This window comes from Protopterus annectens, chromosome 5.part1 (genome assembly GCF_019279795.1).
Source record: "Protopterus annectens isolate FY-2018-M chromosome 5.part1, PAN1.0, whole genome shotgun sequence".
NCBI classification, from domain to species: Eukaryota; Metazoa; Chordata; order Ceratodontiformes; family Protopteridae; genus Protopterus; species Protopterus annectens.
Genome location: NC_056736.1, coordinates 366,536,268 through 366,563,736, shown reverse-complemented (window position 1 = coordinate 366,563,736; position 27,469 = coordinate 366,536,268). Strand labels below are relative to the sequence as shown.

The 27,469-nt window shown below is 38.9% G+C and overlaps 1 protein-coding gene across 1 annotated transcript in view; it reads left to right on the top strand.

Moving 5' to 3' along the window:
* LOC122803164 (protein sel-1 homolog 3-like) overlaps window positions 1-27,469 on the top strand; it is a 920,824-nt gene that overhangs the window by 147,368 nt on the left and 745,987 nt on the right. Inside the window, exon 3 of the mRNA XM_044072781.1 lies at window positions 17,506-17,632. Coding sequence (XP_043928716.1) covers window positions 17,506-17,632 — 127 coding nt within the window. The remainder of the gene's footprint in view (window positions 1-17,505; window positions 17,633-27,469) is intronic.

The following is a 27,469-nucleotide window of genomic DNA, read 5'->3' as shown; positions in this document are numbered from 1 at the left end:
TCACACGTTACTTGTAACTGCCTAGCACCTGAGTGACATATTCTAACTCCTTTCCCCTACCCACTATCCAACCTCCTCTTTAAAACTTCCACAGATGCACTATATATTATCATATGTTACTTACCAACTCACTGCCGCCTACTCCCCACTGCCCCATCTATACCCACTAGCTATCCCCTAGACTAAGCTGAAAAGCTTTCCCTTAAAATGTCAGTGCACCTCCTATGAACTTGTCTATATCCTCCTCCTTTTTTAGTTTTTCCTTTCTTGTCTTATCTTCAGTACATCTTCAAGATTATCTCTACTAAACATACTGTATGAACAACCATCGTATGTTACTACCTGCTATACTTTTAATTGTATGTCTAAACCACTATGCTTATGTAAATATCTTATGCAATCATATGTTATCTGCTGTATTTTTGTATGTGAATATGTAAACCCCAATGCTCCTGTAAATGTCTTATGTATAGTATTTTAGCAATTGTTTTGGAGCTTTTCTCCCCGGGCCTCCACTGAAAACGGACAGCTCTGTCCAGTCGGACCTCCCCGGTAAACAAATGTAAAACAATAAATAAATAAAATATCAGATTCACAGCTTGAGGGTCCAGGGCTTAGTCCTGCCTTTTGAGCACCGCGGGAACTATGTGTTATGCATGTTCTTCCTGTGTCTGCATGGGCTTTCTTTTCTTTGTGTACGTCATAGATATGTGTGCATGTCTACGTCCTTGCACATGTGTATTGTATGCGTCTCTCTCACTGTATATATGTGTGTGTGTGTGTGTGTGTGTGTGTGTGTGTGTGTGTGTGTGTCTGTATATATATATATATATATATATATATATATATATATATATATATATATATATATATGAGACTGTATTACAGATGATCAGAAGGTAAAAATGTTGAATATAAAATATCAGCAAAAACCTTTGCAACATTCACTTTGCCAAAACCACTAAACAGTAAAACTGCAAAAGATCGTAAAAGGAAAACAATTTCATTTTGCTATCTTTAAACAAAAGCTCATCCATAACACTAATCCCTAATTTGTCTGATTTGTGGCAATGTTACAGAAAGGTTTATGTCTAAAGTAAGGTATGATGTTTGGGTTAGGGCTAGTAGGTATTACTATGGTGGTACGTTGGAGTTCTCATAAAAAATATATTTTGTAAATATATGCGTAGGGTAGTTGTACATTAGGTACATTTATGTTAGGTAAATTTGGTGTTTACTTTAGTGATATTTAGAAAGGTTTAGTATTTGATCACAAATGTAAATGGATTGTTTACTTTTTTGATTTTTGTATGTTGATTGTTTTTTTTAGCTCTGTACACTGTTTTAGATGAAATTGGTTCATGTATTGTGTCTTGACCATTTTTTTATATTCAGTGTAATGTAACATGCTAATGTATAGACTGTTTGTGTGGTACATGCTTATATGTGTTGTGTATTGTGTGTTTACACAGTGGTAGCCAGGAATTTTGAAATTGTATACCAGCTTTCAGTGTGCCGCCCCTTCCTCCAGTAATATATCCCCTTCCAGCCTCAGAATGTATAGCCTTTAGCAAAAGCAAAACAAAAAAAATAGCCAACAAGGCATTCTGAAAAAGACTTTTACAAAATATATGACCATAAACAATGATAAATATTCAAATTTTAATTTGATTCTAATATATCTTATTTCACAAAACAAATAGATAATTTTTAAAATCTACACACATTGGCATATATGGAGTGTGAATCATACAGAAGTATATAATGTTTGTACAGAGCTAATTTCTTAGGGAGGTTGCTATTCAAAGCATCTAAAAGCTAATAATGGATGCAACAGACAAGGAATAACACCAGCATTGTGAGCTAAAATGCACATAGCAAAGCAGGCAAGTAGTTGTAACATGCATAGCAGCACTGGGAAGAGCTACTGTAACCTGCATGGATGATGTTCAGCGTGTCATGACAAATCTTCCCTTCTGTACCCAAAGCAGTATAAACAGTTACATGATATGCTGTGGTGCAAAGCAACAGTCTGTAACTTAGAACATCGGGTAGGATGACATAGCAAAGGACAGCATCTGATAGAAGCACCAGTGTGGGTGTGAAATCCCTCAGTAATCACCCTGTCCATCATACAAACGGAGAGGAAAAGGGGTAGATAAAAAATAAGGATTGGGAGTACAGCAAGCTGAGAAAAAAACACAATGGTAAGCCAATATGGAATGGATAGTTCGTGGAAAGGTGGAGTATTTCATGTGAGGGACAAATATATTTGGAGTCTCTGGTTAACAAAAGTGGGACTGCTGCAGGACAGAGGTAAACCTCTTCACCTGTTGGGAGGTTATCAAGAGATGGTTTTGAGTGAGCTAGAGGGAAAAGGGTAGGTAGCAGGTGTGGAGAGACAAACATGAAACAGGTAGACAGGGGTGGTATACTTACAAAAGGTGTGTTGGACAGTGGATGGATACATACAGGCAGATGATAGATAATGGGTAATGGGAAGAGTTGGTCAACAAACAAGGTATGGGGAAGGATGCAGAAATGAGGGTTAACATCAAGAAGGTGATAGTGTGGTCTGGTGGCATGACTGATGCCAGGCTGGTCCAAAGGGCAATATAACCCAGTCATCACACAAGAGGTTGGTTGATATCATATGCTGGTTGCTTCCCTGGAGGCCCAATGGCTAGGACCCACTAGTACAGCAACTCCCCAAGTCACTCTAGAAGGCAAGCTATTCCTAATTAGGGAAACTAGTTACTTGCACACATCAGCAGCCACCAGCTTTTGCACCTACTGCTGGGTTTTCTGAGGTGACACACGTTTTTGTCTTCTGCGGAAAGACAGACAGGGATGGCTTCTTAGATATAAAAATGGAGGGGGTCTTGTGAGTGAGTGTCAGCGGCAGGGGCTTGCAGAGACAGAGGTGGATGCAGCCACAACTCCTCTTCCTCTGCATTAACTGGACCTGCTAACAGGAAACAGAGTGGTAAAAAAATTATAAGGTACACCAGTCTTGAACACTAGGGCAGTGTTGCACTGGAATGGTATACAACACATACACACGCTACTGTCTGAAGAGCTACTTCTGCCTTCTGTGCAGTTAAATTCAAGAGATGCTTCTCAGCAGCTAGATGAAATATTGTCATGCATGGGTGGGCAACACATAAGATGGTAGGGAATAACTGAAAAAATACAGTACATCTCTGGCGGCCTCTCCTGGACTTTTGCCTCCCCATGAGTGGCAGATTTAACCAGGCATTGACCTTTTTAAAGGTCCATCATAATGTCCCAGCAGGTGCTTCTTGACTTCCATGGGCAGAAAAAAATAGGAAAATCATATTCTCCCTGACACATGTGCTTTATGACATAATAACTGAACTGCAATTAAAGAAACGTATTATTGGTCAAAGTATCAAGCTACTGCAGTGATCAATAGGCAGTGAAGTTATGTGCAGTACAAAACATAGAGGATGACAAAGGATGAAAGTCCGACTTTTTTAAATAATGATTTAATTTACTTCAAAGGTTAATAGCACAGTTTTAGAAAAGTGTATGAGCTTGTGAATTATATTAATGCTTTTGTTGTTGCTAGAGAGGATTGGACTAGTTGTATTGAAAGAGTCGAGCTCGATTATTTTGGAAATGATATTCCAGAAGCTAAGGAGATGCAGAACTGTTAATTGTAATGAGCATTAGAACTTAAAGACTGTTTTGTAGTTTGGTAATATCAAATAAACCAGCAGTCTCCAACCTTTTTTGTACCAAGGACCAGTTTCATGTAAGAAATTTTCCAGGGACCTGCCATAGCATGTGCATAAAAATAAAGCACAGTAAAGTGCATAATAAATATTACTCACCATATTGCAAAATCAGTGGGAGCCCTGAGTTTGTTTCCCTGCAATCAGATGGTCCCTTCCAGGGGTGATGAGAAACAATGACACCCGATGTGTGTTCCTTATGTCCAGTCTACTCTGTAATTTAGTTTTAGTTGCCATCATGGCAGAAAACTCTGCTTCTCAAAGATGAGATGTTGGAAATGGAAGCAGGGGTTTCAGTGCTTATTCTGGCTACTTTCTAAGTTTATAAGAGCAATATTTAAAATGTATCCCTATTATTTGTGGCTCTGTCCAGATTTTTTGTGCGAGAGGTTTAGAGGTATGTTCAAGAGGTATGCAAACCTCTTAAGTGATGCTGCTGCTGCTACCGCCACAAACAGTCTGTTCTGCTTTCATGCACACATTCATTCACACAAGCAGACAGAAACACACACACACAGACACACACACACACACACACACACACACACACACACACACACACACACGCACGCACGCACGCACGCACACACACACACACACACACACACACACACAATATATTCTCCTTTCATACATGCATTCACTCACACACCTAGACAGAAACATACACACACACACTTGTTTTCTGTTTCACTTATTTTTATTTTACACTCACTAAACAGCAAAAGTGTTGCTTTGTAAGTGTAAAATAACGTCTAGATCGATCTCACTGTTCACTCACTCATACACGCAAACATAGTCTCTTCTGCTTTCATACACACACATACATTCTGCTTTCATGCGTGCGTTCACGCACACATGCAGACAGAAACATAAACACACTCACACACATGCAAACACATATTCACTTTTTTTGTTTCACTTCTAAAAGTTTCTATGCGGCCTGGGACCAAAAGATGCAGAGCCTGGTACTGGTCTGTGGCTCAGTGGTTGGGGATCACTGAAATAAACCAACTGAAAAGTAATTTAAAGAAACTATACAGATTACAGTTTCGATGGGGTTTATGAATTATTGAGCAAAAGCTCTTATGTTATTATATATTTTTAATATTATAGTTACTAAAGTGTCATGTGGTCAAACTTCTTTGGTCATTTCTTTTTAACTTTTTTTTTTTTTTTAAAGAAAACTTATTTAAGCTCAATGTATTCTTCTGCTTTAACTTTCTGTTCCAAAGAAAACGTATATGCAGGGATTCATGAACAATCATGTTGGCTTTGCCTGAAGCCTACACAATGTTTAAATGTTAGTGTGATGAGCAGCAGCGTCAATCACATATACATGCTACTCATCACTCTTAACACAAGAAAAGACAAATTTTTGTGGACACCAACAGTGTTGGCAGCCAGGAAAAACATGTTGAACAGCATGAGCACACACAGTAAGTAAATAAGCTTGCCTCTGGGCAAACCTGTTAAGCGTGCTCATGCAGACGGCATGAAGAGCTACAGAAGGCAAATAATACAAGCTGTATACAGGCAGAATGTTTACTCAGTGTACTGTGCACATACGTCATTCATATGAATACAGAAATAAGTAAGGGGGGGGGAGAAACGGCAAGGGCAAGTACAATACACGGGTTACTAGATATGAAAAGTGTACTGAGGTCAATGTGCACAGAAATTAGAGTTGTATACCGAAATATTTAATAGGGGAGTAGAAATGATCAAAATCTTATAAGATAATCAATATGAATCTACTTACGTAACAAATAAAGTTTTGTAATAATAAAATGTTGCAATACTTAAGTCATATTAATTAATGGTTGTAGCACTTCTTGAGCAAATATAGGTAAATAAAAGCAGATATGATATTATAGGATGTGACAGTTACACAAACTGATATTGTAAGAGAGGGGAATGACATGACATATGAATGTCACTGACATGCTGAGTTGAGATGGCCGTTCTCAATGTATATACATTATGGGATATTTGCACAGTGTGCATTCCATGAGTATAACATGCTCAGAAGCCACAATCCCCCTTTACACGAACCAAGCCCATCCCATTGCTGTTAACACTGACCTATGTATTAAATATGTATGCCACAGATATAGACCTAACACATGTTTGAGGAAGATCACCCTTAAAGGGAATTACGCACTTCAGTATTCTAATGGTTATGCATCCAATATGTAGGTGTGTGTGATGCTGAGAGGTGTGTAAAAGAGCGGAAACCACCACAAATAACATTCAATGAACCACTCCTTGAGCCAATAACGTATGACCACAAGTAAAAAAAAACACCTTTATTCGATCCACATAAAATTGTTGACTGTGCAAAATTTAATCCACAAAAGCAGGTCAATAATCCACTGTGTAAGAATAATCCACAAAACAGGTCAAGCGCTTTCATCGATAGACTTCATCAGAACAGTTAATAATGGATACTGAAAGCATTTATATATATACCTCTCATTTTCTTCTGAAATTGTATTTAGGTTCCATGAATATTAAGAAAGTCAGGAAAGCAGTTGTCCATGGTAGAAGGCTTCCCCAAAAACTTTTAAGTTCTGAACTTGTACACTGGTATTGATAGCAGTCGCAGTCCTCAACTCAATCTTTAAGTTTAAGTCTAGAATGATCTGGACAGTTAACCACATAGTTCACTACATTTCACATGAGTACATTAAACAACTTCCATTAATGAAGTAATATAATACAGTAGCCATACACATTTGTGTTCCAAATCTCTTCCTAAAGAGCAATGCTGAGAAATGTGTTTGTGCAGTTGTTAGCAAAGTGTTAACATGACTGATTATAGTTTGATGTGTTGAACTGAGACTGTGAAGTACCAGTGTTTAGTGGTGTTCAGTGGTGCTCTGCATGTTGTATTACACCTTTCCATGTTAGTTCCAAAGCTAAATTGAAAAAATAAGTGTTCTGCTTGCCTTATTTCATTTAAGAGATGTTAGACTGTGAGCAAACAGTGTTCTCTGCTGAAGGAAAAAGTGAAATACCTTAATTTGGTTTGCTTCGAGCACAGAGGCCCCATTCCATTATATCCTCCACCAGAATCACCACCTCCACTAATACTACTCCCAGAGGGTGCCAGTGCATCAGCTGCCAGGGCAGTTTGGGACCTTGAAGTACTGGGTGTCAGTACTGCAACCTGTGGATAGATGTCAGGCCAATCCGCAATGGTCAGTCTACCTCTCTGTGCTGCATGCCAGATTTTGTAAGCAGAAATGTGTGACAAGAGAACATTTTTAATCCATATAACATTTTGCCTACCCCCAAAAAAGATAGTGAAAGGGGTGGGGTGAGTCAAAAAAGAGAGAGGATCAGATCCATGGCATTTCACATGACTATATAACTTCAGAAAAGAAACGGTTATGATTATGCAGTTTGTACATCTTTGCCACACCCAGGTGTGATGGGAAGGCCTTACTCTGTTGTACCATTAATCATCTGCACTGCTGTGATATCAAGGATACAACTATTTCTTTATTTCAGTATTGATGTATTGCATACAAATGCAAAACTTATTAGGGTTACAGTAAGACCTGATGCATATGTACCCTGTGCATCTCTGAGGAGATTTAATGACTCTTGATTCTCCTTATGGTTTGCTGCAATGTGTTCAACAGCTGTACAGCAGAAAAGAAGAGATGTGAAAGCATATTGAATAACTGTTTTGGCTGTGTCCTGCATTCTGTAGCATTTAATGGAGATAAGTTAGTATACATACACAGCTGAGGGATGTCGCCAGTCCTAAACTCATCCTTTCATCATCTAAGGGGGGGTCCTTCTTGCATCATTTCAGGTCATTATAGTGGTGACGTCAATTCTGTCCTGTGCATGGGATGCCAGTTGCACTGGAGGACAGCCTTGGCTAATCTTCTCCAAGCCTCAGTCTTATGCTGAGACCCAGTATAGCCTATGGCTGTAGTGCTTCACGAGGAGGGCAAAAAAAATCCTGCACTCCTCAACACCCCACTTAGGTTCATAAGTTGGTACTAGGCTATCAGCCCTAGGGCCTATACAAGCCTAGCCGTAACAATTCCCTGGCTATTTCTTCCCACACAATTTACTTCCCTGGACCCTGTCTAGCAGGGCAACTGACATGATCCCCGCGGTGAATTTCCTTTCTCCCATCCAATCGTCAAGGTTCCTTTTGAAGAGGGACAAAGAGGCACTCTGCTTGACATGTATGGGCAATCTGTTCCAAAGTCTGGGGAGTCTCTGGGTCAGGAACCTATCCCTCCAGCATGTTTTGTGTATTGTGATGACAAGGTTTAGATCCCTGGAGCGTGTGGCTCTGAGGGGTTGGGATTTCTTTAAGTGTAGCATGTCCAACAGCTCTGGGTTTGACATGGCCTTGTATGTTAAGCAGAGATCGCCTCTGAGTAGATGATATGCGACAGAGTATAGCTGGAGTTTTTTAAGGCGGTCAGCGTAGGCCATCTGCTTTAGGCTTGTGATTCTTTTAGTGAGGTATTTCTGCGGCCTTTCCAGTTGTTGCAGATGTCTTGAGAGGTACATACCAAATGGGGCATTGTATTCTATAATGGGTCTATTGAGGGATGAGTACAGTGGGACAATGACCTCCTTTTTTCTGGATGAAAAGCCCTTAGTGATGAGATGTGCCACATAGAAGGATTTCCTGACTGTTGTGACGATGTGGTTATCGAAGGTGAGACCACTGTCCACCTGTGTCCCAAGTCTGTTATCACACTTTCAGTGTTTAGTGTACTGCCACATATATGGTAATTCATGGGTACATGTTTTTTCCCAAAGGGGATAACTATACATTTCTTGGCAGTGAGCTTGAGCCCATGGCTTTGGCACCAAACATCTGTTTCTTTAAGGCCCTTTTGTAGAGTATCCAGATCATTTGTGGATTCAGTAATGGCTCCCAGTTTGCAGTCATCTGCAAACTTTGTTAGCCAGAGTCCCTTAGTGTTGGCCTGTACTTCAGAGAAGTAGATGCCAAACAAGAGCGGTCCCAGGACTGAACCCTGAGGTACTCCACTTGTCACTTGTCTAGAGCTGGATTTGGAGTCGGCTACTTTTACAGTGTGGGTTCTATCAATAAGCCAGTTAGCATAGCAACCCATTGGGTGATGTAGGGATTAATGCCCAGTTTAGTAAGTTTATCTATGATTCCAGAGTGGGGGATGGTGTCAAAGGCCTTGGCAAGGTCTAGATAGGCTGTGTGGAACCACCTTACCATTGTCCATGGCTCTGGAGACTGATTTGAAGAAGTCAGTCAGGTTCAGGAGACAAGATTGGCCCTTCACGAACCCAAACTGGGTGGGGTCCAGTGTTTGAAGGTTGCCAATGTATTTGTTTATAAGTTCCATGATATGTTCCTTGCAGATAAGGCTCGTCAGACTGATGGGACGGTAGTTTCCGGGATCCAAGGTGGATCCCCCCTTGTGGAGTGGGATAACGGTAGCTCTGCGCCACTCAGTGGACAAGAAACCTGAGGTGAGACTATGATTAAACATGATACTTAGGTGAGGTGCCAGTTCATACTGTAGTTCATGTAGTACACAGCCCAGGATGCCATCTGGTCCCATGGATGCTGTATTCTTAGCTTTGGAGAGTGCGTTTTTTACCTGTGTGGCCGTTATTACCGGAATTTGGCAATCTTCCGGTATTGAGATGGGCCATTTAGGGGGTGAGAGGGGGGTGAAGTTGGCACTGAATTGATCTGCCAGGATATTGGCAATATCCTTGTGATCAGTATATTTAATGCCATTCTGTTTTAGCTTAGAACAGATCTGAGCATTGACATTTAGATTCTTGACATAGATATAGAATGTGAATATGTCTATAAATGTATAGAATTCTGTGCTCTTAATTCAGCACCATCATCTCCCACACAGGCCATGCCTGCAGAAGTCAAGCAGCAACTCTAAGTCTGAACTGGTGCCAAATTCCAATCTCATGTTTAAAGCCTAGTGAGCATAAATCTACAACCATGCCAACAGCATTTGCATGATGGTAAGCACAGAGAGGCATTTGCAAACAAAGTGCAGGTGTTTGATCAAACAGCAATGAAGGTGTGAAATAATGCATAAATTTCAATCAAGGGGATTATTTGTTGGTACTACAAGAGAACTCCCTTTCAACTATGCTCATTAGAAATAAACTGCATTCAGTATGAATAGTGATATAGGCCTGTATGTGTGTGACTTTGGAAAATCTTGTGAAATTCATTTCCATGAAGGAGTCATTATTACTGTTTGTGAACTGTATGTCAGACGCATGGACTTTCATGGGCTGAATAATACAGGTTGGGGTATGACACATAGATACTTCATTACACATATTTTCCTAAACACACATTTGGGCTGGAAGGTGATTTTAACTTAAGTATTCTGCCCATCATAGTTGTACAAGTGCATTGTTAATTCATTATCGTAATTGTCCTGCTTAAATAATTACACAGATTCAACTGTGTTTCATAAGTAAATCAATTATGAGATATGTTACATATAAAAATATTATCTATCAAAGCATTAATGATACTTCTTGCAATAAACATAATTATAGCCAATTATATGTAATATTATCTTTTTAATCAAAAGTGTTGTTAGAAATTACATTCTGACATCCTTTATAAAAATAAGTATCTGGATTTGAAACCTCGATCACCTGTGTTATATCTCCAATGTCAGTGCATTCTATCTCCAATGTCAATGTACCCGTCCTATACCTTGTACCACAGAGACAGTTGCACAGCATGTGGATGTTTTCCACTCAGTATTGTCCAAAGTGATCTGTGCATTGCTGATACCCCTATTTGTGCTACAGAAGGCTACCCAAATAAAATTTGTCATTTTTTTTCCTTAAGCAGGTAAGCTGGATTGTGTGCTGCTCAGCAGGGAGCATTTGCACAAGGGAAGGAACAGGGGGAAAAAGTATATGATGTTCTGATGAAAATAAATTATATACCTGCTGTATTACTTTCTGCATTCCCTTCACACTGTTTGGATGTGAACCCCAGAGAAACTCTGTTAAAGGGCCAAAGTCACTGCATTTACAGCTTCTGCCGCATTAACAGGTGTACAGCATTTGCAAACCACTCACTCATTAGAAATAGTGTGTGTTGGTGACAAAACTGTTTTTTTAATGGAGGTTATGTGAATGAAACTGTTCACTCTTTCCTTCACCTGTGAGCTCTGTTTGCTCTCTGCTAAGCAGTACAGAAATTGCACAGGCAAAAAAATATGTATAACGATTTATATTACATACAAAAAAACACACGCCGCAATTTTACATCTGCTGCAAACATTCCAAGCAGCATGGGGCTTCAAGCTGGATTCAGACCTTGTATCCTCTTTCCTGTTTCTTCAAAAATTATTTCATTTAACCATTGTGCTGCACTGATACTCAGATGGAATGTTTAATTTCTTCTCTTACTGCTGTTCAGAGTGCTGTAACAAAGCACACATGTGTCACTCTAAATTGTGCCACTGATGGCATGACAAGTTCAATTTTTCAGTTTATACCTTGGGCAGTGGACTGCCATTCACTGCTTCGAAATGCTGCTAGTCCTCAGTGTGCTTTGCCAAAATAACATGCAAATGAGGAATAAAATAAAAAAATAAAAAATATGAAAACATATTGCCAATATTGACAAATATCAGTATGTAATAATAAAAATGCGGGATTGTGAAGTTTCCTAGATCTGTTTGTGTTACAACCTGATCATGTGCTCAGAAACTATGCATTAACTCTGAAAGGCAACACACTATCTGGAGCTAAAGCCTCAACTCAGTGCAATAACAGCACATACTCTGTTGTGTTTTTTTATCCCTCTTTGCTACCAGCACAGCACCAGAAATTGCTCCTTTCTCGTTTACTTGAACATGCCTCAATCAATGGAATATTGACAAATAATTTACTCTAATAATAGCCCACCTCATTTTAATGTCAGGTTGCCAACGTTGCCTACTATTTCTTCTTTTTATTGTCTGAGCATATCCCCTTCCTAATTAGTCTAGTTTAACCACAGAATTGCAATGTCATAGCCATTTGTTTGCATCTTTGTTTCAATGTGTAATATAGCTGATCAGTATTTTAGACAGATTTTAAGTAGAGAATGGACAATGTGCTCTTAGTACAAGGATATCAGTGTTAGGGCTGTTCTTATCACTCTGAAGGTGCTTACACTTTTTAATTTTAAGTCTGCTCTACTTGATACAAGCATCTCAGAGAGAACAGTCACTTCAGTATTGCTTGTTTTAGTCAGAGCAGTCAGTAATACTTGCAAGCCATTAGTAGTTAACAATTGTCATTGCTCCTCCCTGCAGACCTAGGATGTGTGCATACAATCATGTAGCTGCCTACACCATGTTTACAGCATCTACACCAATGATTTTTTTGGTATTTAGGAATATTAATGATTTCACATCTTATTTGCATCTTCACAGTGTTCAGAGGGCTGAATCTACTCTATCAAAAGGTAGTGATGTAGCTATGGAAGTGGAAGGAGTGGAGACTGATTGGATACAGACAGAACATTACTGCTAGTTACTTGGAGAAGTTTGTTATACACCTTACTGCACTATTTCATAAGTTATGTTTGTCCTCTACACAAACTGTTACATATTCTTATTTTGAATGTATTTTAATATGCAGTGGAAAAAGGAATTTTGCAATATATGCAATTTTAACATTCACTGCTGTGTACTGCATATATATTAGTTCTTGCTGTGCTGTCCAACTTAGTATGGTTACTTCACACTATTGTGTTATCATTTACTATTGCATAACTGCTTCAATGGTGTGAATGATTGGATAAGATGAGTGACACACTGGATTGGGTAGAGTCTGTGATGGTATGTCTACTGAGGGAGGGCCAGCATCCATGATGCTATAGAACCACAAAATCCTCTAGCATTAGCTGATGTGGCTATGCCAGTTCCCCCTCCCATACTGGCACTACTTCCACTGCTCCATCAGTGCGATGGTGTCCACACCCACACGTAGGCCATGGGGTCCTAGTTGTGGACATAGTTGTGAGGATTACTTGTCCAGCAGACATCGCTCACATATAAGTAGCACCCCAACTTTGAACAGGGGATGTGGAAGTGGCAGTGCAACTCCTGACAGAGGCAGTTTGCATGGTCAGGAACTACAACACTGAACAGACAACTCTACCATGCATGGGTCACACTTGCCCAACATGACAGGATTCAGTGCTAGCACAGAGCTTGATTGTGTAGATGCAGACACACACACACACACACACACACACACACACACACACACACACACACACACACACACACACACACACATTTCAGCAAAACTGCCCACACTGAACTGCACACCCTCAAGATAAAAAAAACATTAATGATGATTAGGATACATTTCTGTTAGTGTCTCTGAGATATTCCATACTTTAGTAAATGTTCTGTGCTTCTTACTCATACACACACTCACTACTTTGGTGTCATCATTAACCTACTCCAACCTCTGCCGTGTGAGAATGATGGTGAGTGTGCCATGGGCTTTGGTCTTTTGGGTTTGACTTAGGGTTGTATATATGTGTGATACATGGAGTGGATAGGTATGAAACTGACAGTATGCAGTTAGTTTAACTTTTTACACATTTGTTCATATACTACAGTTTCTACACTTACTGACATTACTGCAGTTATGAGTCATGTACTATGGGGGTGTCTCTGTCTGATGCTATCCATGCACAGACATTACATGGATAAGTAACGTCTGTAGACATCCGATGGCATAACTTTTAATATTTGTATGTGCTTAGGTTGTTATGTGTATTCCTTCACTGGTGAAAGTATGTGTGTGTCTCTTAGTTTCTGAGTGTGTGTACTAACCTTTGATTCTTAGGTGGTGAGTGAGTGTGCTATCCTTTAACTCTTAGACAGGGCAAGGCTATATTGTGCATGCCTGCATCTGCCAGCTACCTCTGCAGCTGGATGTTCTCTCTCAGAATTCTTGTCTGTATGTGCTGGAGGTGCTGCTCCTACCCATAGTCCAGGAATGCGTGATCCTGGCCTGTGCTGCCCCTGTTACAGCTGTTTCCTCAAGATGTGTAGGCTGGCACAGACTGTGAGTATTTCTGCACAGGTGCATAGGTCATACAGCAGGGAACCCCCTGATGTGTCTAAACAGTACAACCATGACTTCAGCATGCCAAGCACATGCTCTATGATGTTTCTAGTTTGAACATGGGCATTGTTGTATCCTTCCTCTTTGGGTGTGTGCACATTTCTGATCGGTGTCTTGAGCCACGGTTGTAGTGCATAACCTGCATCACCCAGGAGATGGCCTTATGGAACATCACCCTGAGCAAACATTGTGTACAGCTGCAAGGTGTGCCATATGTGTAAGTCATGGTAGCTGTCTGAGTTGCCTGCACAAGCATTGAGGATGATCCTCCAGCATTACAGACAACTTGGCAGTTGACTGAGTGGAACTCCTTCCTGCTGATGTAGGCCCTTCCCTAATCACCAGGTGGGGCTGTTATTTCTATGTGAGGGGAGTCTATGGCTACCAAGACTTTAGGGAAGTGTGCTACAGCACAGAATTCCTGCACTGTTCTTGCTGTCTTCTCTGGTGTGCATGGAAAATAGATGTACTCCCTTACATGTTGTGGCATATCATTGAGATACTGGTGAAATATTCTTGAGGCTGAGGCCTGTGACACTCCTAATTAATCCCCTGTGGGTTTCTGGAATGTACCAGTAGCTAATGTCTATAATACTACACATACCTTAGTTTCCACTGCTATAGGATCTCCTTGATTTCCTCTGGATATGAGATGAAGGCAGCAGAGGTTTCCGAGTTCCTGTTATGCTTCTTTGTCAACCCTGTATTTCTCTACTGTTCAATATCATGCAGTTCATGATATGTTAAACAGGGTCTGAACACTGTTTTTCTCCTTAGACATGTCTAACAGTAGCATGTGAAGTCTAGATTTGAGCCTGTCACACATACACATGCAAGAGAGCAGAAGCAGCCTGTAACATTGCTTTTTTATTTTAGTTTTTTTTGTAAGTGTAAGTGTGATGATGGCTGCATTCCAGTAAGTTTTGTTGTTCATGGCAAAGGGCTACACCATCTCTACATGGTTACTTTGTAGCTTTCTGAACAGCTCCAACATCTTGGATTTGTTAATTAACATGTAATTCATCTGCTTATGCTTTCATTAGCATACTGCACTGTTTACCTTTGTTTATTAGCTCAATACAACATGTGGAGCCATTTAAAAGAATACAAAATACCACACTCCCATGTGTGCATTCCTGCATGATGTGCACTTGATAGCAGTGCAGAAACTAGATGTTCATGAATCCTGTCCATAATCCATAAATATTTTTGATGAAGCAGTCTACTGTGTGAAGAAAAATGTTACTAATAGCATAAGGACAAAATATGTTATTCTTCTCTTACTGCATAACAGTATATTTCTTCATGTTAAATATTTCACCATTGATTAGCGACCATGTACATAATTTGCCTAAGTACATGTGAAAGTCAAGATATTCTTGCAGTGATGTGAAAACAGTTCTAATTTTGTTGTTTTCTGTAAATTTAGTGCTCCTGATTTTGTGATTACCTCACACAGAAACCATGACAACATGAAATGTATCATCAGGCAGTTACTACTACTCATGTGTATACAATGTTCCTTTTCTTTTCTCAGGTAAGAATGACAAAAAGGAAGAGTTTTGCACTGGAGCATTTTTGCGTGTGCAGTGGTGTGTGCATTGCTGGTTAGGTGCACCATTTGTGACAGAGCAATCTTTTGAGAAGCATCATTCTCATGTATTTTCTAGTATCTTGTATATTTATTCATATGTTACTTTATTTCATCTGTGGTATTGAAAAAATTTAAATGAATCACTAGACCATGTATGTGTTTTAGACTTTAAGGTCTGTTTGTAATACTATTGTGTAAAAAAACTGTTCATATCATTTTGTTCCTGTTCGTATTCCTAAAAACTATTCAAGTTGCTGCTTCCGCTGAGTCTAGTGCATAGACCATTGAGCTGAACCATTAGAGCTGCATGATTTTCTCTTTAAGATAAAGCAAATGATGCATATTTATTAATGATTTGCTATGAATTTATACTTATTGCAAATATGCAATACAAGGAAAGAGAATATGTGTGTGTGTGTGTGTGTGTGTGTGTGTGTGTGTGTGTGTGTGTGTGTGTGTGTGTGTGTGTGTATGTGTGTGTGTGTGTGTGTCTGTGTGTGTGTGTGTGTCTGTGTGTATATAAATATATTTATTTATACACACGCACATATAATTTTATAGGTATAGTAAGAACTGTAAAAATGCAAAAATATTTACCCAGCCATTTGAAGATGATCCTGTTTGCCATTATACAGAGAGTAGGAATATTTTATTTTAAATGGTTTATAGATCAGACAAGTCATTGGGCATTTTATACCATTTTGGTTTGCAGTTCTGTATCCTGTGTTTTTCATTTGTATGGTTTATGAGGCTATACTTTAGTTTAGACAAAGGTCCAAATGATGCCCATATTTATTTATTTATTTATCTATCCATCTATCTAGTTATCTTTTGTTAACTGGTTAGTCTCTCTAGTTAGTCTCTTTTTAGAAGAGGCCTGTGGTAGTATTCTTACTGACTAGGGGAATTTTGGACAGAGCACTGGTGAATTTCCCTGCTGTTTTTGATAATTTCTGTGGGATATTTTATATCCTCCTGAGCTTCGACCAACTCTGGTTGAAAGGGCCTTGACTTTACTTCATATCTGAAAGATGAATATGGGGGCTTTTTTGTAGTACTGATGGTTAAGGTCATGATAACCTATAATTATGACGGAGAGATGTGTAACTGGCTGCATGAATTTCATCATGCAATATTTAAATAACTTAACCTGATGAAGTATAAATTATGGCAGGAGGTAGCCTTATCTGGGTGATAATATTAAGAAAACTTAAATTTAGAATGAGTAGGGATGCCATTTACCCTATTAGACCTTTTTAGTTCCAAACTGTTAACTGTAGTCTGATACTTTTCACTAAACTGATCAATTTTCTTTACTTCCTTTTTTTTTTAAATTGAACAAAAGTTGCAGTAATAACAGACAAGCTATAATCATATCTTATCCAATCTGGAATTGGTTAAGATATTGAATTTACTCAGCACACAGGACTGTTTGTCCCCCTAGCTACCGTTTTCCTAGCCTTTCACTCATTCCCTACCTAAATTACTGTTTGTCTTACTTACTACCAGGGATTTTGTCCTGCTTTACTCTATATTACCCCCCCCCCTCGGTTTAGCTATCTTACTAGCTTGGCTAACAACTATCTGTACTCAAATATTCACATTGCATTATGCAGTTCTTGCTGTCTTACCTTTAGCAAATTTGGACTATGTACATTTTAAATTTACCGTAATATTAATTTCTCACAGGAAAAAAAGTAATTTATTCTAAGATATTTCATGTTCTTTTTTCCGTTGTTTTCTCCTGTATACATTTACAGTTGTTAATTAATATTTTTTTAATGCTGGAGCTTTTCTCCTGGGGTCTCTGCTGAAAAAGAGTCTCTACCCAGTCTGACCAACCCAGTTAGCAAATGTCAAATAAATAAATAATCAAAAGGAGCCAGTATGTTTTTGTATTCTTTATGCCTCTCATACCTGTCAGGGAGAATATTTAAACCACTTTCAGTAATCATATCCATTAACAGAACTTTTTATTTTTTTTTTTAACAGAAACAGTCCATTTTCTGAAATTCATCTTTGCATCCAGTGGTGAAAGATTTGGCATAATTAAAAAAGTTTCGCCTTACAGTTATGGACCCCTAGAGCGTACACGACAGCGATCAACCAACTTTCCAAGGTACTGTGCATAACCTTCTGCCTCAGCCCACTTCAGTCGTTGCCTCTTGTTGCTGTGCTATAAGGGCCAGGAAGTCAGTTCATGTATAAACACTGTACAATTAGGACAGATGGCATTTACTAATTTTGTTTCTCGAGTAGTAGTCATGTGACACTTGCTGCACTGGGAAGTTGATTTCCTCATATCAGAAATGTACTTTGTGCTTGTTGCCTCAAAATGGTTTCACTGTGCCTTTGACACAACATGTTGTTGACTGGGATATATTTAGAAAAACTTACATTATGTAGTAATAATGTTCAGAATGATGATAAAATTATTTCAAATCACATTGTCATCTGGTAATATGTCGTCTTACTACAGAACATGTGTGTCTGAGGTCTCCTGTGATCATTAATTTATTGTATTTATGATAACAGAGCTGCTGTACTGATTCCCCAAAAGACCCTTTCATGCCATGACTCTGGCACAAGACAAAATACAGTTGCAGAGATACACTGTACACCTAACATACAGCCTGACACAGTATTGATCTGAAGAGTAAACAAACCATCACTAGATCATGTACAGGTGCTATTACAAGACTGCATAAAGATGTTATTAATGCATCTGCATATAGGCCTTTCCTTGTAAAGAGAAAAAAAAACAATACTTAGGAGTAACTCATTTAAAAAGAATTAAGAAATACTGTGCTGGCCCACTAACAGAAAACAAAAATACACTGGAGCACAGAGATAATGCAATACCTTGTATGGGACCACCATAGATTTTACTATTCCCCAAGCTTTTGGGCTAACAGGGGCTCTTCAGTAACTCCTGATGGAGAGCTTCTATTAGCCCAAAAGCTTGGTCCAGTAAAATGCAACACATCACCTCTGTGTTCTAGCATCTTTTTGTTTTAATTTAATCAGAGATCATTGACGAATAAATTGTACTTGATTTAAAACAAAAGGATCAGAGATGCTTTCACAAGATGTTATGTCATTATCTGGATGGCCTCAGCATACAGCAAGGCTTCTGTTCAACAGCTTTTTAGGAAGAAATCTTAAATAAACCTTCACATGACTATTACGACCAGGACGAATATTGTATACATCTGTAGTCAGCAAGGTTTACCCATTTTTTTTAAACTGAACTTATTTTATTTACTTTGTTAACAAGGAAAAGTTAATGAGCATGACCCTTTTAGTAGATCCTTGGGTAGAAAAGCTCCATGATCACATAGTAGCAAGAACATTGTTAAACAACAGTATATATTTAAAAGTAGTAGATATATTAAGCAGCTCATATACTCATTAACAAAGAGATTTATAGATTACAGAATCACGGGAAAGCAACAACAGCTGTTACAAACTGTTTACCTAGAGCATATCATTAATAAACACATTCCTGTGATGAATTTTAAGAAGCTTAAATTGGGGATATATAATGCTTTACAAGAGAGATCCATGTATTTGGTTGAAAGGCATTTGGGTGGAGTCACAAATTATTGAACAAAAAGTTGAAAAGTAATTTCACTGAAAACTTATCTTGTGGAATCACAAGTTATAGAAAAACTGTACCTCCTGTATAATAGGTAACTAACTATAGCTATGTAGAAATGCATGCAGATTTTTTGACGGATTCTCAAAAATGTGATTGGTGTTACTTATAGGTAAACACTTGTAGTGTAGTTTCTATTTATGTGACATCCATCCATCCATCTATCCACCCACAACCCCTTTTTCCATTTCTGCACATGGGTTTGGGGTGTTACTTCAACAGTGACAATCATATAGAGTCAATGTTCACACCACCAGGTGGCTAACACTTCCATGGTTATTTCATACCACACACACACACACACACACACACACACACACACACACACACACACACACACACACACACACACACACACACACAAACATACACACTCACACCTTTAGGCAATTTAGAGTGTCCAGTCCACCTACCATGGTCATTTTTCTCTGTGCAGTTAGTATATTTAAGTAAGGGGGCACGGGGGGGTACAAGAGGCTTCCCCTCCTATAAAAAAAAAAAAAACATTTTAGGTATTTTTGCTTTGTTGTTTTCTACTAAGTGTAATTTGATGATATGACTTTTCAATTAAATGAGCTTTCAGAAAATGCTTAATTTTTAATGACTTGTTTTATTTAAGTAAGGGGGTATGGGACAAAACCCCTCACATGGGTGTACAAGGGGGTATAGGTTTATAGGGTCATAGGTGTATGCCAGACTAATGATCACTGGGGTGTTTATAAGCCTAACCATGCAGCCTAAATGTATCCCATGAGAAACTGTGCCTTAGTGGTTTTAAAGGAGTGTATTGTTAGTTAGGGCCTGATTTAATGGCCATCTCTATTCATCAGAGACAAAGGTGTCACACCAGGGGTGAATTTCCAGTTTCTTATCCACTGGTTCAGGTTGCACTTGAATAGGATTAGGGAAGGGCTGTGCTTCACTTGGACAGGAAGCCTGTTCCACAGAATGGAGATCCTTGATACATACCTGTCCCTCCAACATGTCCTATTTAAGTTGCAAGGAAAGTTTAATTTCCTAAATCTAGTAAATCTGGTGCTGTTTGTTCTGTGGACATGAAAAAGGCCCATCAGAGTGGTATCCAAGGATGCCTTGTATTCCAGGCATAAATTGCCTCTCTGCAGTTTGTACAAAACAGAGTATAGAGCTAGGGCTTTGAGGTGTTACGATGTGTTTATACCTAGCATTCATTTTGTGAGGATGTTCTGTGGATGTTCCAGATATTTCTTGTGTCTGGTCAGGTACATTCTGAAAGGGGGCTTTATACTCAATGATGAGTCTGATGTGGGCTGAGTTCAATGGCACGATGACTTTCCAGGACCTAGATGCCATGTCCTTATTTGTAAGTTGAGCGATATAGAATGATTTTCTTACTTCCTTAGATATATGTTGGTCAAAAGCCAGGTTACAGTCTACATGAGTCTTCAAATCCCTCACTACTGTGTCTACTTTTAGGAGTATCTTATCAATGAGGTAGTTTCCATGGTAACTGACTTCCTGAAAGGTACTGTAATACATTTTTTGGCATTCAGTTTTAAGCTGTGGCCTTAGCACCAGTCATCTATCTGTGTTAGACCTTCCTGTAAGATGTTAGTGTCTTGGGGGGGGGGGGTTTCTATGATTGCTCTTAGCTTGCAGTTATCTGCAAACTTGGTAAGCCAGATGCCTTGACATTGGCCTTGACTTTTACAAAAATAAATGCCAAAGGGGAGTGGACCCATCACAGAGCCCTACAGCAAACTCTATTGGTGACTGACCCCTTTATGGAGATGGTGTCTACAATCCTAATTTTCTGGGTCCTGGTTGTGAGCCAGCTGATTACCCAGCAGATTACATAGGGGGTTATGGCTAATTCCATAAGTTTATTTATAATGCCTAAGTGGGATAGTGTATCAAATGCCTTAGCTAGGTCAAAGTAGGCAGTATTCACCATTTTGCACTCATTCATTACCCTGGGAACCTCTTCAAAGAAGTCCAGCAGGTTCAGTAGGCATGACCTGCCTTTGATGAAACCAAACTGGGTTAGGTCAACTGTCTAAAGGTTTCCTGTCTTATTTTTAACCATTTCCATGATAAGTCCTTCTATGACTTTGCATATAAGACTAGATAGATTAATGGTCCACCCTTGCGTAGAGGAATGACCGTTGCAGTCTTCCATTTGTGTGGCACAAAGCCTGTGCAGAAGCTATGATCAAATAGTGATTCCAGTGGTCCTAACAAGTCATATTTCAGGCTATATAGGAGGCATCCTGGGGTATTATAGGGGTCCACTGAAGCTGTATTCTTGGCTTTAGAGAGCTCATCTAAGACCTACTCCATATTGATGGTTGGAGAGGTTATGTTAGATGATACTTCCTGGGGTGCATCTGGGGTGAGAGAAGGGTAAAGTTAGAGCTGAATTTCTCAGCTTGTAGATTTGCTATATCTCCCCGTTCTGTGAACGTGGCTGCATTTACCAACAGTTAGACACATAGTTGTGTGCTGGCTTTAATGTTTTGGACATAGCTAAAGAACTTATGGTTAGCCCTGGCCTAGGACACTATCTTTACCTGAAAATTTGCTTTTTTAGACTTAATTAGTCTTAGTTGTCTATTCAGTTTGATGAGAGAATTTTTGTCTGTTTTGGTGTTAATACTAATTTTAGCTATGACTTTTTTAATTTTGTTAAAGAACCTGAATAGTTTTGGATTCTACCAGAGTGTTTTTTTTCAGTTAGCTTTGGGCTTACTTCTGGTAGGCACAGCAGCCTCTATGCAGTCATTGATATAGTTTTACAGAGCTTCTTTGAGTAATAGGCTGCTATATTACCTAGCTTTGGTAGGGCTTGAAATTTTAACATGTTATCACTTAATAAAAGTAGTTTGCCTTGGGGTAGTTTCCAGCTGTTACAGGGTCTGCTGAGGTTACATAATTGATTCTTATTTCAAAGGAGACTGCTTTGTTGTTTGACCTTACCAGGGAGGATGTGGCACTTGGGGGGAGAGGTACAGTGTTCTTCCATATTTGTGAGTACCAGGTCCAATGTGTTTATCCCTCTAGTAGGCTTATGCACTAACTGGTCCAGGGTGTTTGTGTTCACAAAGTCTTAGAATCTCTGCACCTGCAAATTTAGGGTCATGTAGGATTCCCAGTTTATAGAGGTATAATTAAAGTCCCTCATGAGTATGGTATTTGGTTGGATGGTGAATGCCTCAAATAGGTCTAATTATGAGCTATGGATTTCATGGGACATAGAGGGTGACCTGTAGCTTGCTAGGATATGTCATGGTACTTTGTCTGTGGTAATCTGGGTATGGGGGAAACTCCAGGGCATCATCCTGTTTAACCAATCTAGAGTTATACTAGTTATTGATGTAGATCGAAGCACCTCTACATTTAATCCCTGTCTGTGCAGTTGTTGCTCTAAATGTGTGGAAGGCACTGAAACCTTAAATTGTTAATTTACTCTACTGTGGCTTTAAACCATGTCTTGGTAACAGCACAGATGTCCACATTCTGCAGCGTGATTAGAGTTTGGAGGGAGTGTAGCTTCTTGTTCAGACTCCTGGCATTGAGCAGTAACACCTTTAGATTTCCTTGGGTAGATTTTGCTATGTTGGAAGGTTTGCCAATTTGGCATTGCCTAAAAAAGGCTCTCTGGGGAAGGACAATGTTTTAGCCAATATTTGAAAGCTTAGAGGGGACAGGTGCAGACTATCCTTGGCAAAGCAATGTGATTTGCTAACCAAGTCTTCCTGTGCTGACAAATATTGTATCATCTAGAAGGACACCAAAAACTAAGCCAATTTTTAAGTCACTCACCAGCTGTTCATATTGTGGCATCATTCTTGGTGAGGGTGCTCAGTGCTAAGCACATAGTAGCCTGTGATACATAGTCGGAGAGCTCCATAATACCCCCTTCATATAATCTATGGAGGTACATGTCATGTCATTTGCACCTTCATGGAACATGACTGAATCATATTGGTACCTGTGGTGCAGTGACCTGAGAGCATGCATAACTTGGCAGATCCTGACCCTGATAGGATACTGACCATTATTTTCTCCTCCTTCAGCCTTGTGAATGGGGCATCAATATGTCATAGACTAGAGTCCTGGGTAAAAATTTGGCTTGCCTTATGGCCTTGGTAGTTGACCTTCCAATGGGTGTGGCTGTATATGCAGTGTTACTGTGTTGTTTCTGTTGAGTGATTTCATGTTTGCTAAGGTTAATTTTTGCAGGTGGAATGTCTAGGAGGGCTTTGGAGTTTGGGAAGACTGCATTTAAGTGCCTCATCATAAGCAGGTCTATGTGTGGGCTACATACTGTTTGAGGTGGGCATTGCTTGTGTGTTTCTGACCACCAGATTGTTATTATTAGTGTCTGAATTTGAGAGTTTTGCCTCCAGAGACATTGCACATATACATATCTCTCATACTGTGTTTGTTTATTTGAGGATTAAATGATTGTCAGTGGACATTAGACAATTGTTGCATTGTCTTACTATACCCATATCCACCAATGCTGTGGAGAAATTGGGGAAGTGCACATCCATGATGTCAGGCCCTTTATTGGGTGAGCTACAAGGATACAGCACATAAAGGGTTAATAGCTGACTAAGGGTGCCTTTTGGGGCTAGAGACTAGACTAGGCTATATAATACAAAATTCAAGGGGCAGTGCCTCAACATGCAAGTAGTTGCTCTACATTAACCAAGTTACTGATACAGTTTCAGAGGTGGTTTTATAGGTAAAATTTGTTTTTTAGATGTCTGTGTCTATACAAAGTGCTATCTGGCACTGCTGAATGATGAGCAGCAGCTTGCAATCTGCCAGATTTATACAAGTAGTTAAAACACAGGAAGCTGGCTTATAAGCACTCTGGCCAATAGACACATTACAGCTTTCTTATGTGTTTCCCAACTCATATAGACCAGGTCACTGCCTACTGTTACTAGATGAAGTATCCCAGTCCTCTTAATGTAAAAACACAAACAAAAATGCTTGAGAGTGTAATACTATCACAAAACCAATTGAACAAATTACCTGAAAAAGTATTAGGGACCTTTAAAATGATTTAAAGTGCAAAATTAACAAATAAAGCAAAAATAAAGCAGTAACACTCTAAGACAGTTAACTGAAGTGCAAAACAATAAAATAAATCTCTTATATGCCAGGGACAGAGTAAGGAAATTGGCAAGCATATGCTATGTACACTAAACTGTGGTGGTGGTGCTGCGGTAGCGTTGTCACCTCACAATAAGACATTGTCCTGTTTGATTCTCAGCTAAAGCGTCTTCTGTGTGGAGACATGCGTGAATTCGTTGAAGGCTGTGCATCAGGGCTGGCAACTCAGTACGTAAAAATCTACTGCCAATCATTTAGTGCACCGGGAAAAGCCAAAAGACACAACAATAACATGCTATGTACACTGTAGCGTACATATAGCCAGCCATTGGGTAGCAAACATAAGAAATTGTCTTCTCCTTGAAAAAAAAAGAAAAAGAAAGCAAAGCTTTATCTTATTAATTACAACCCAGACCAGTAATTAACACTTCTTTTGCTTCTTTAAAGAAAAATGCAGAAGCTGCTTCCAGAGGTAAGCTTTTTAGAGAACTTTTGGTCAGGGCTTGTTGCTTAGGGGAGGGGACTGTGTGAATAAACAATGCCAAGGGTGTGTGTGTGTGTGTGTGTGTGTGTGTGTGTGTGTGTGTGTGTGTGTGTGTGTGTGTGTGTGTGTGTGTGTGTGTGTGTGTGTGTGTGTATGTGTGAGAGAGTGAGAGAGAGAAAGATGGGGAATTGCAGCTGACAAAATTGCCGACTTCATGGAACTGCAGTGTGCACAGAGCAGGTACTTTACACTGGTGATGGGTAAGATTTGGACGTCAGAATCTGTAGGTTTTTATCATCTGCAGCTATATTGGTGGTGTGCTTTGATTTCTTTCTGCTATAGATTAGTGTTCCTTGCTTGTTTACAGTTTTGTTGTACAGATGTGACTAGCTCCCTAAACGGTATTGCCATGGTGTTGCTTTGTCCAGTGGATTTCCTTTCTTTTTTTTTTTTAGTAACAAGTTGCCACTCTTCCTATCCATTAGTCTATTCAACTGTTGCAGTTTGCTAGCTGGATGCTTGTTTTAGTGTTGTTGGAAGTCCACAGCAGTTATTTTTGTGCAGAACTGAACCTTAGCCATACATTGTTGCAGACCAGTGCAGTTTCTTCAGCAGTTTTTTCTTCATTTTCAGAGAGGTAAGTAGGTCAGACTACTGTGGCATGGTAATTGCTGGCTGGATGAGATCAGGATAAAACTAAATCTTTCCATGATACCCCTTACCCTTAACTGTCCTTGATTTTGGCTTAAAAATGTTGTGTCTGTCCTAATCTCACTTGAATTTGGCGAATTTGAGAAAAGAGTTGGTGGATTACTTGAAATAACTAGACCTATAGAATTACTTCAGACCGGAGTTCCGCTGTGGCGACCCCTAACTGGGAAAAGCTGAAAGACTATAGAATTACTTCAGAAAATGCAGGTTAATTTACATTCATTGTGTCAAGTCAACTTCTCAAGTTAATAATACTAATATTATTTTAAAAAGTGTCCCTTATTGTCCCAGATTATTTCAGGTTTTCCCTCCGATTCTGGAAGTAAGCAGTTAAGATCTGTGCTTTACGTTTTAATTTGTATTTTATAATTATTTGAGAGTGTCCTTTAGTTTTCTTTAGGGTCAGCACAGTCATCATCATCATTGTTCACCTTTTCCCCATTGTATATGGGACTGGGGTATAGTAAAGTGAGTCAATTATAGCATCACAGTTGTATGCTGCATACATCCCATACGACATTGGACAAAAGTTAATCTTTCCTTCTGTCTTTGTGTTAAGTAATAATCATTTCCTCCATATTTGCATTAAATAATTATCTGTGAACCTTTTTGTTAATCTTTTTAATGGAAGAAGCTATGTACAATCTATATTTTATTTGTGAAGGTTTCCGAAGACTACTTTTTAAAGAAGAAATTAGCATGTATGAAATTAGCATGTAAAATATATATTTGAGCATTTATAGTTAATCTTTTATTTGTTGGTTTCTATGGTTACTCTTTTATTTGCTATAAAAACTGGCATGTAAAATCTATTTATGGGTATTTCTGGCTACTTTTTCTTTAAAGTGGTGCATACAACCTAAGTCTAGTATGTAGAAGTTATTGAGAATGAGGCAGGGATAGTGAGAATATGAGTGTGAAAGAGCTAGTCCATCCTGCACTTGTGTGTTTATGATATGGTCTCTGCTTGTAGGAGTATGCAGGATACAAGTGTATATTTTCAGATTGTCTCTGAGTTTGCCTCATATTTTGGCCTGTTCCTCATAAAATATGTAATTTTCTGGCAAATCTTTGTATTCTGTGATTACTAAATAGTGGCAGACATGAGTTTCAGAATTCATAGCTTTCAGAAAATGGATGTTAATTTTGGCAATGTTATATGTATTTAATGGCATTATTTAAAATCTGTCATTAATTTTGGGCCTTGGCTCCTCTTATTTCTTTTGGCTTTGTCCCCGATCTTTGAGATAAGCGGCTGATAGGTCTTGAGTTGGTAGTATCAGTATTTAAACCATGCCCTTGATTTGGGGGGTTTGCCCTCTTTCTGGGCTGAAGAAGTTGAGATCTGTGGATGACTGTCCCTGTGTCTTCATTTCCAGTAGTTCACTTTTATAAAATTATTAAGAATAAGGATGACATATTTAAAAAGTAGGGAGATTGAACTGAATGGAAAACAAGCAAACAAAAAAAAAATAAAAATAAAAAAATATTGATTTCTAATAATCAGTTTTTCTGCAGCAGAAGTGCTATAGTTAGTGTTAAAGGCATAAAAATGATTTGCTTCTAACAATCAGATTTTATGTTGTACTTTTTGAAACTGTGTTCTGTTAGTGAGCTGTCTGCACTCGTGGACACTAACAGTCTGTATAAATCATTGCTATGTAACTTGTCAACTACCATTCTGAAGTAGTTATTTTTTAGCCTTTTTTAATTAATCCTATGGTATACACATTTTAGAAGGGAATGGATTAAAAAGTTCAGGATATACACTTTTCTAAAAGGGAATGAAATGAATTTGAATGTTCAGAACATAGAATATGTTTGATTTTTTTTTTTAATATAAGGGCCAGTGCTGCAGTGAAGCCTTATTTTTCATATTGTGTGTAGATCAGTGTGTATAGTGAACCTAATCAGCCACTGTAGCTGGATAGCATGTGCATATAAGTTACTGAGCATGTGCGTGATCAGTGCTGTTTTGTGTAGTCAATCTGTGTGAA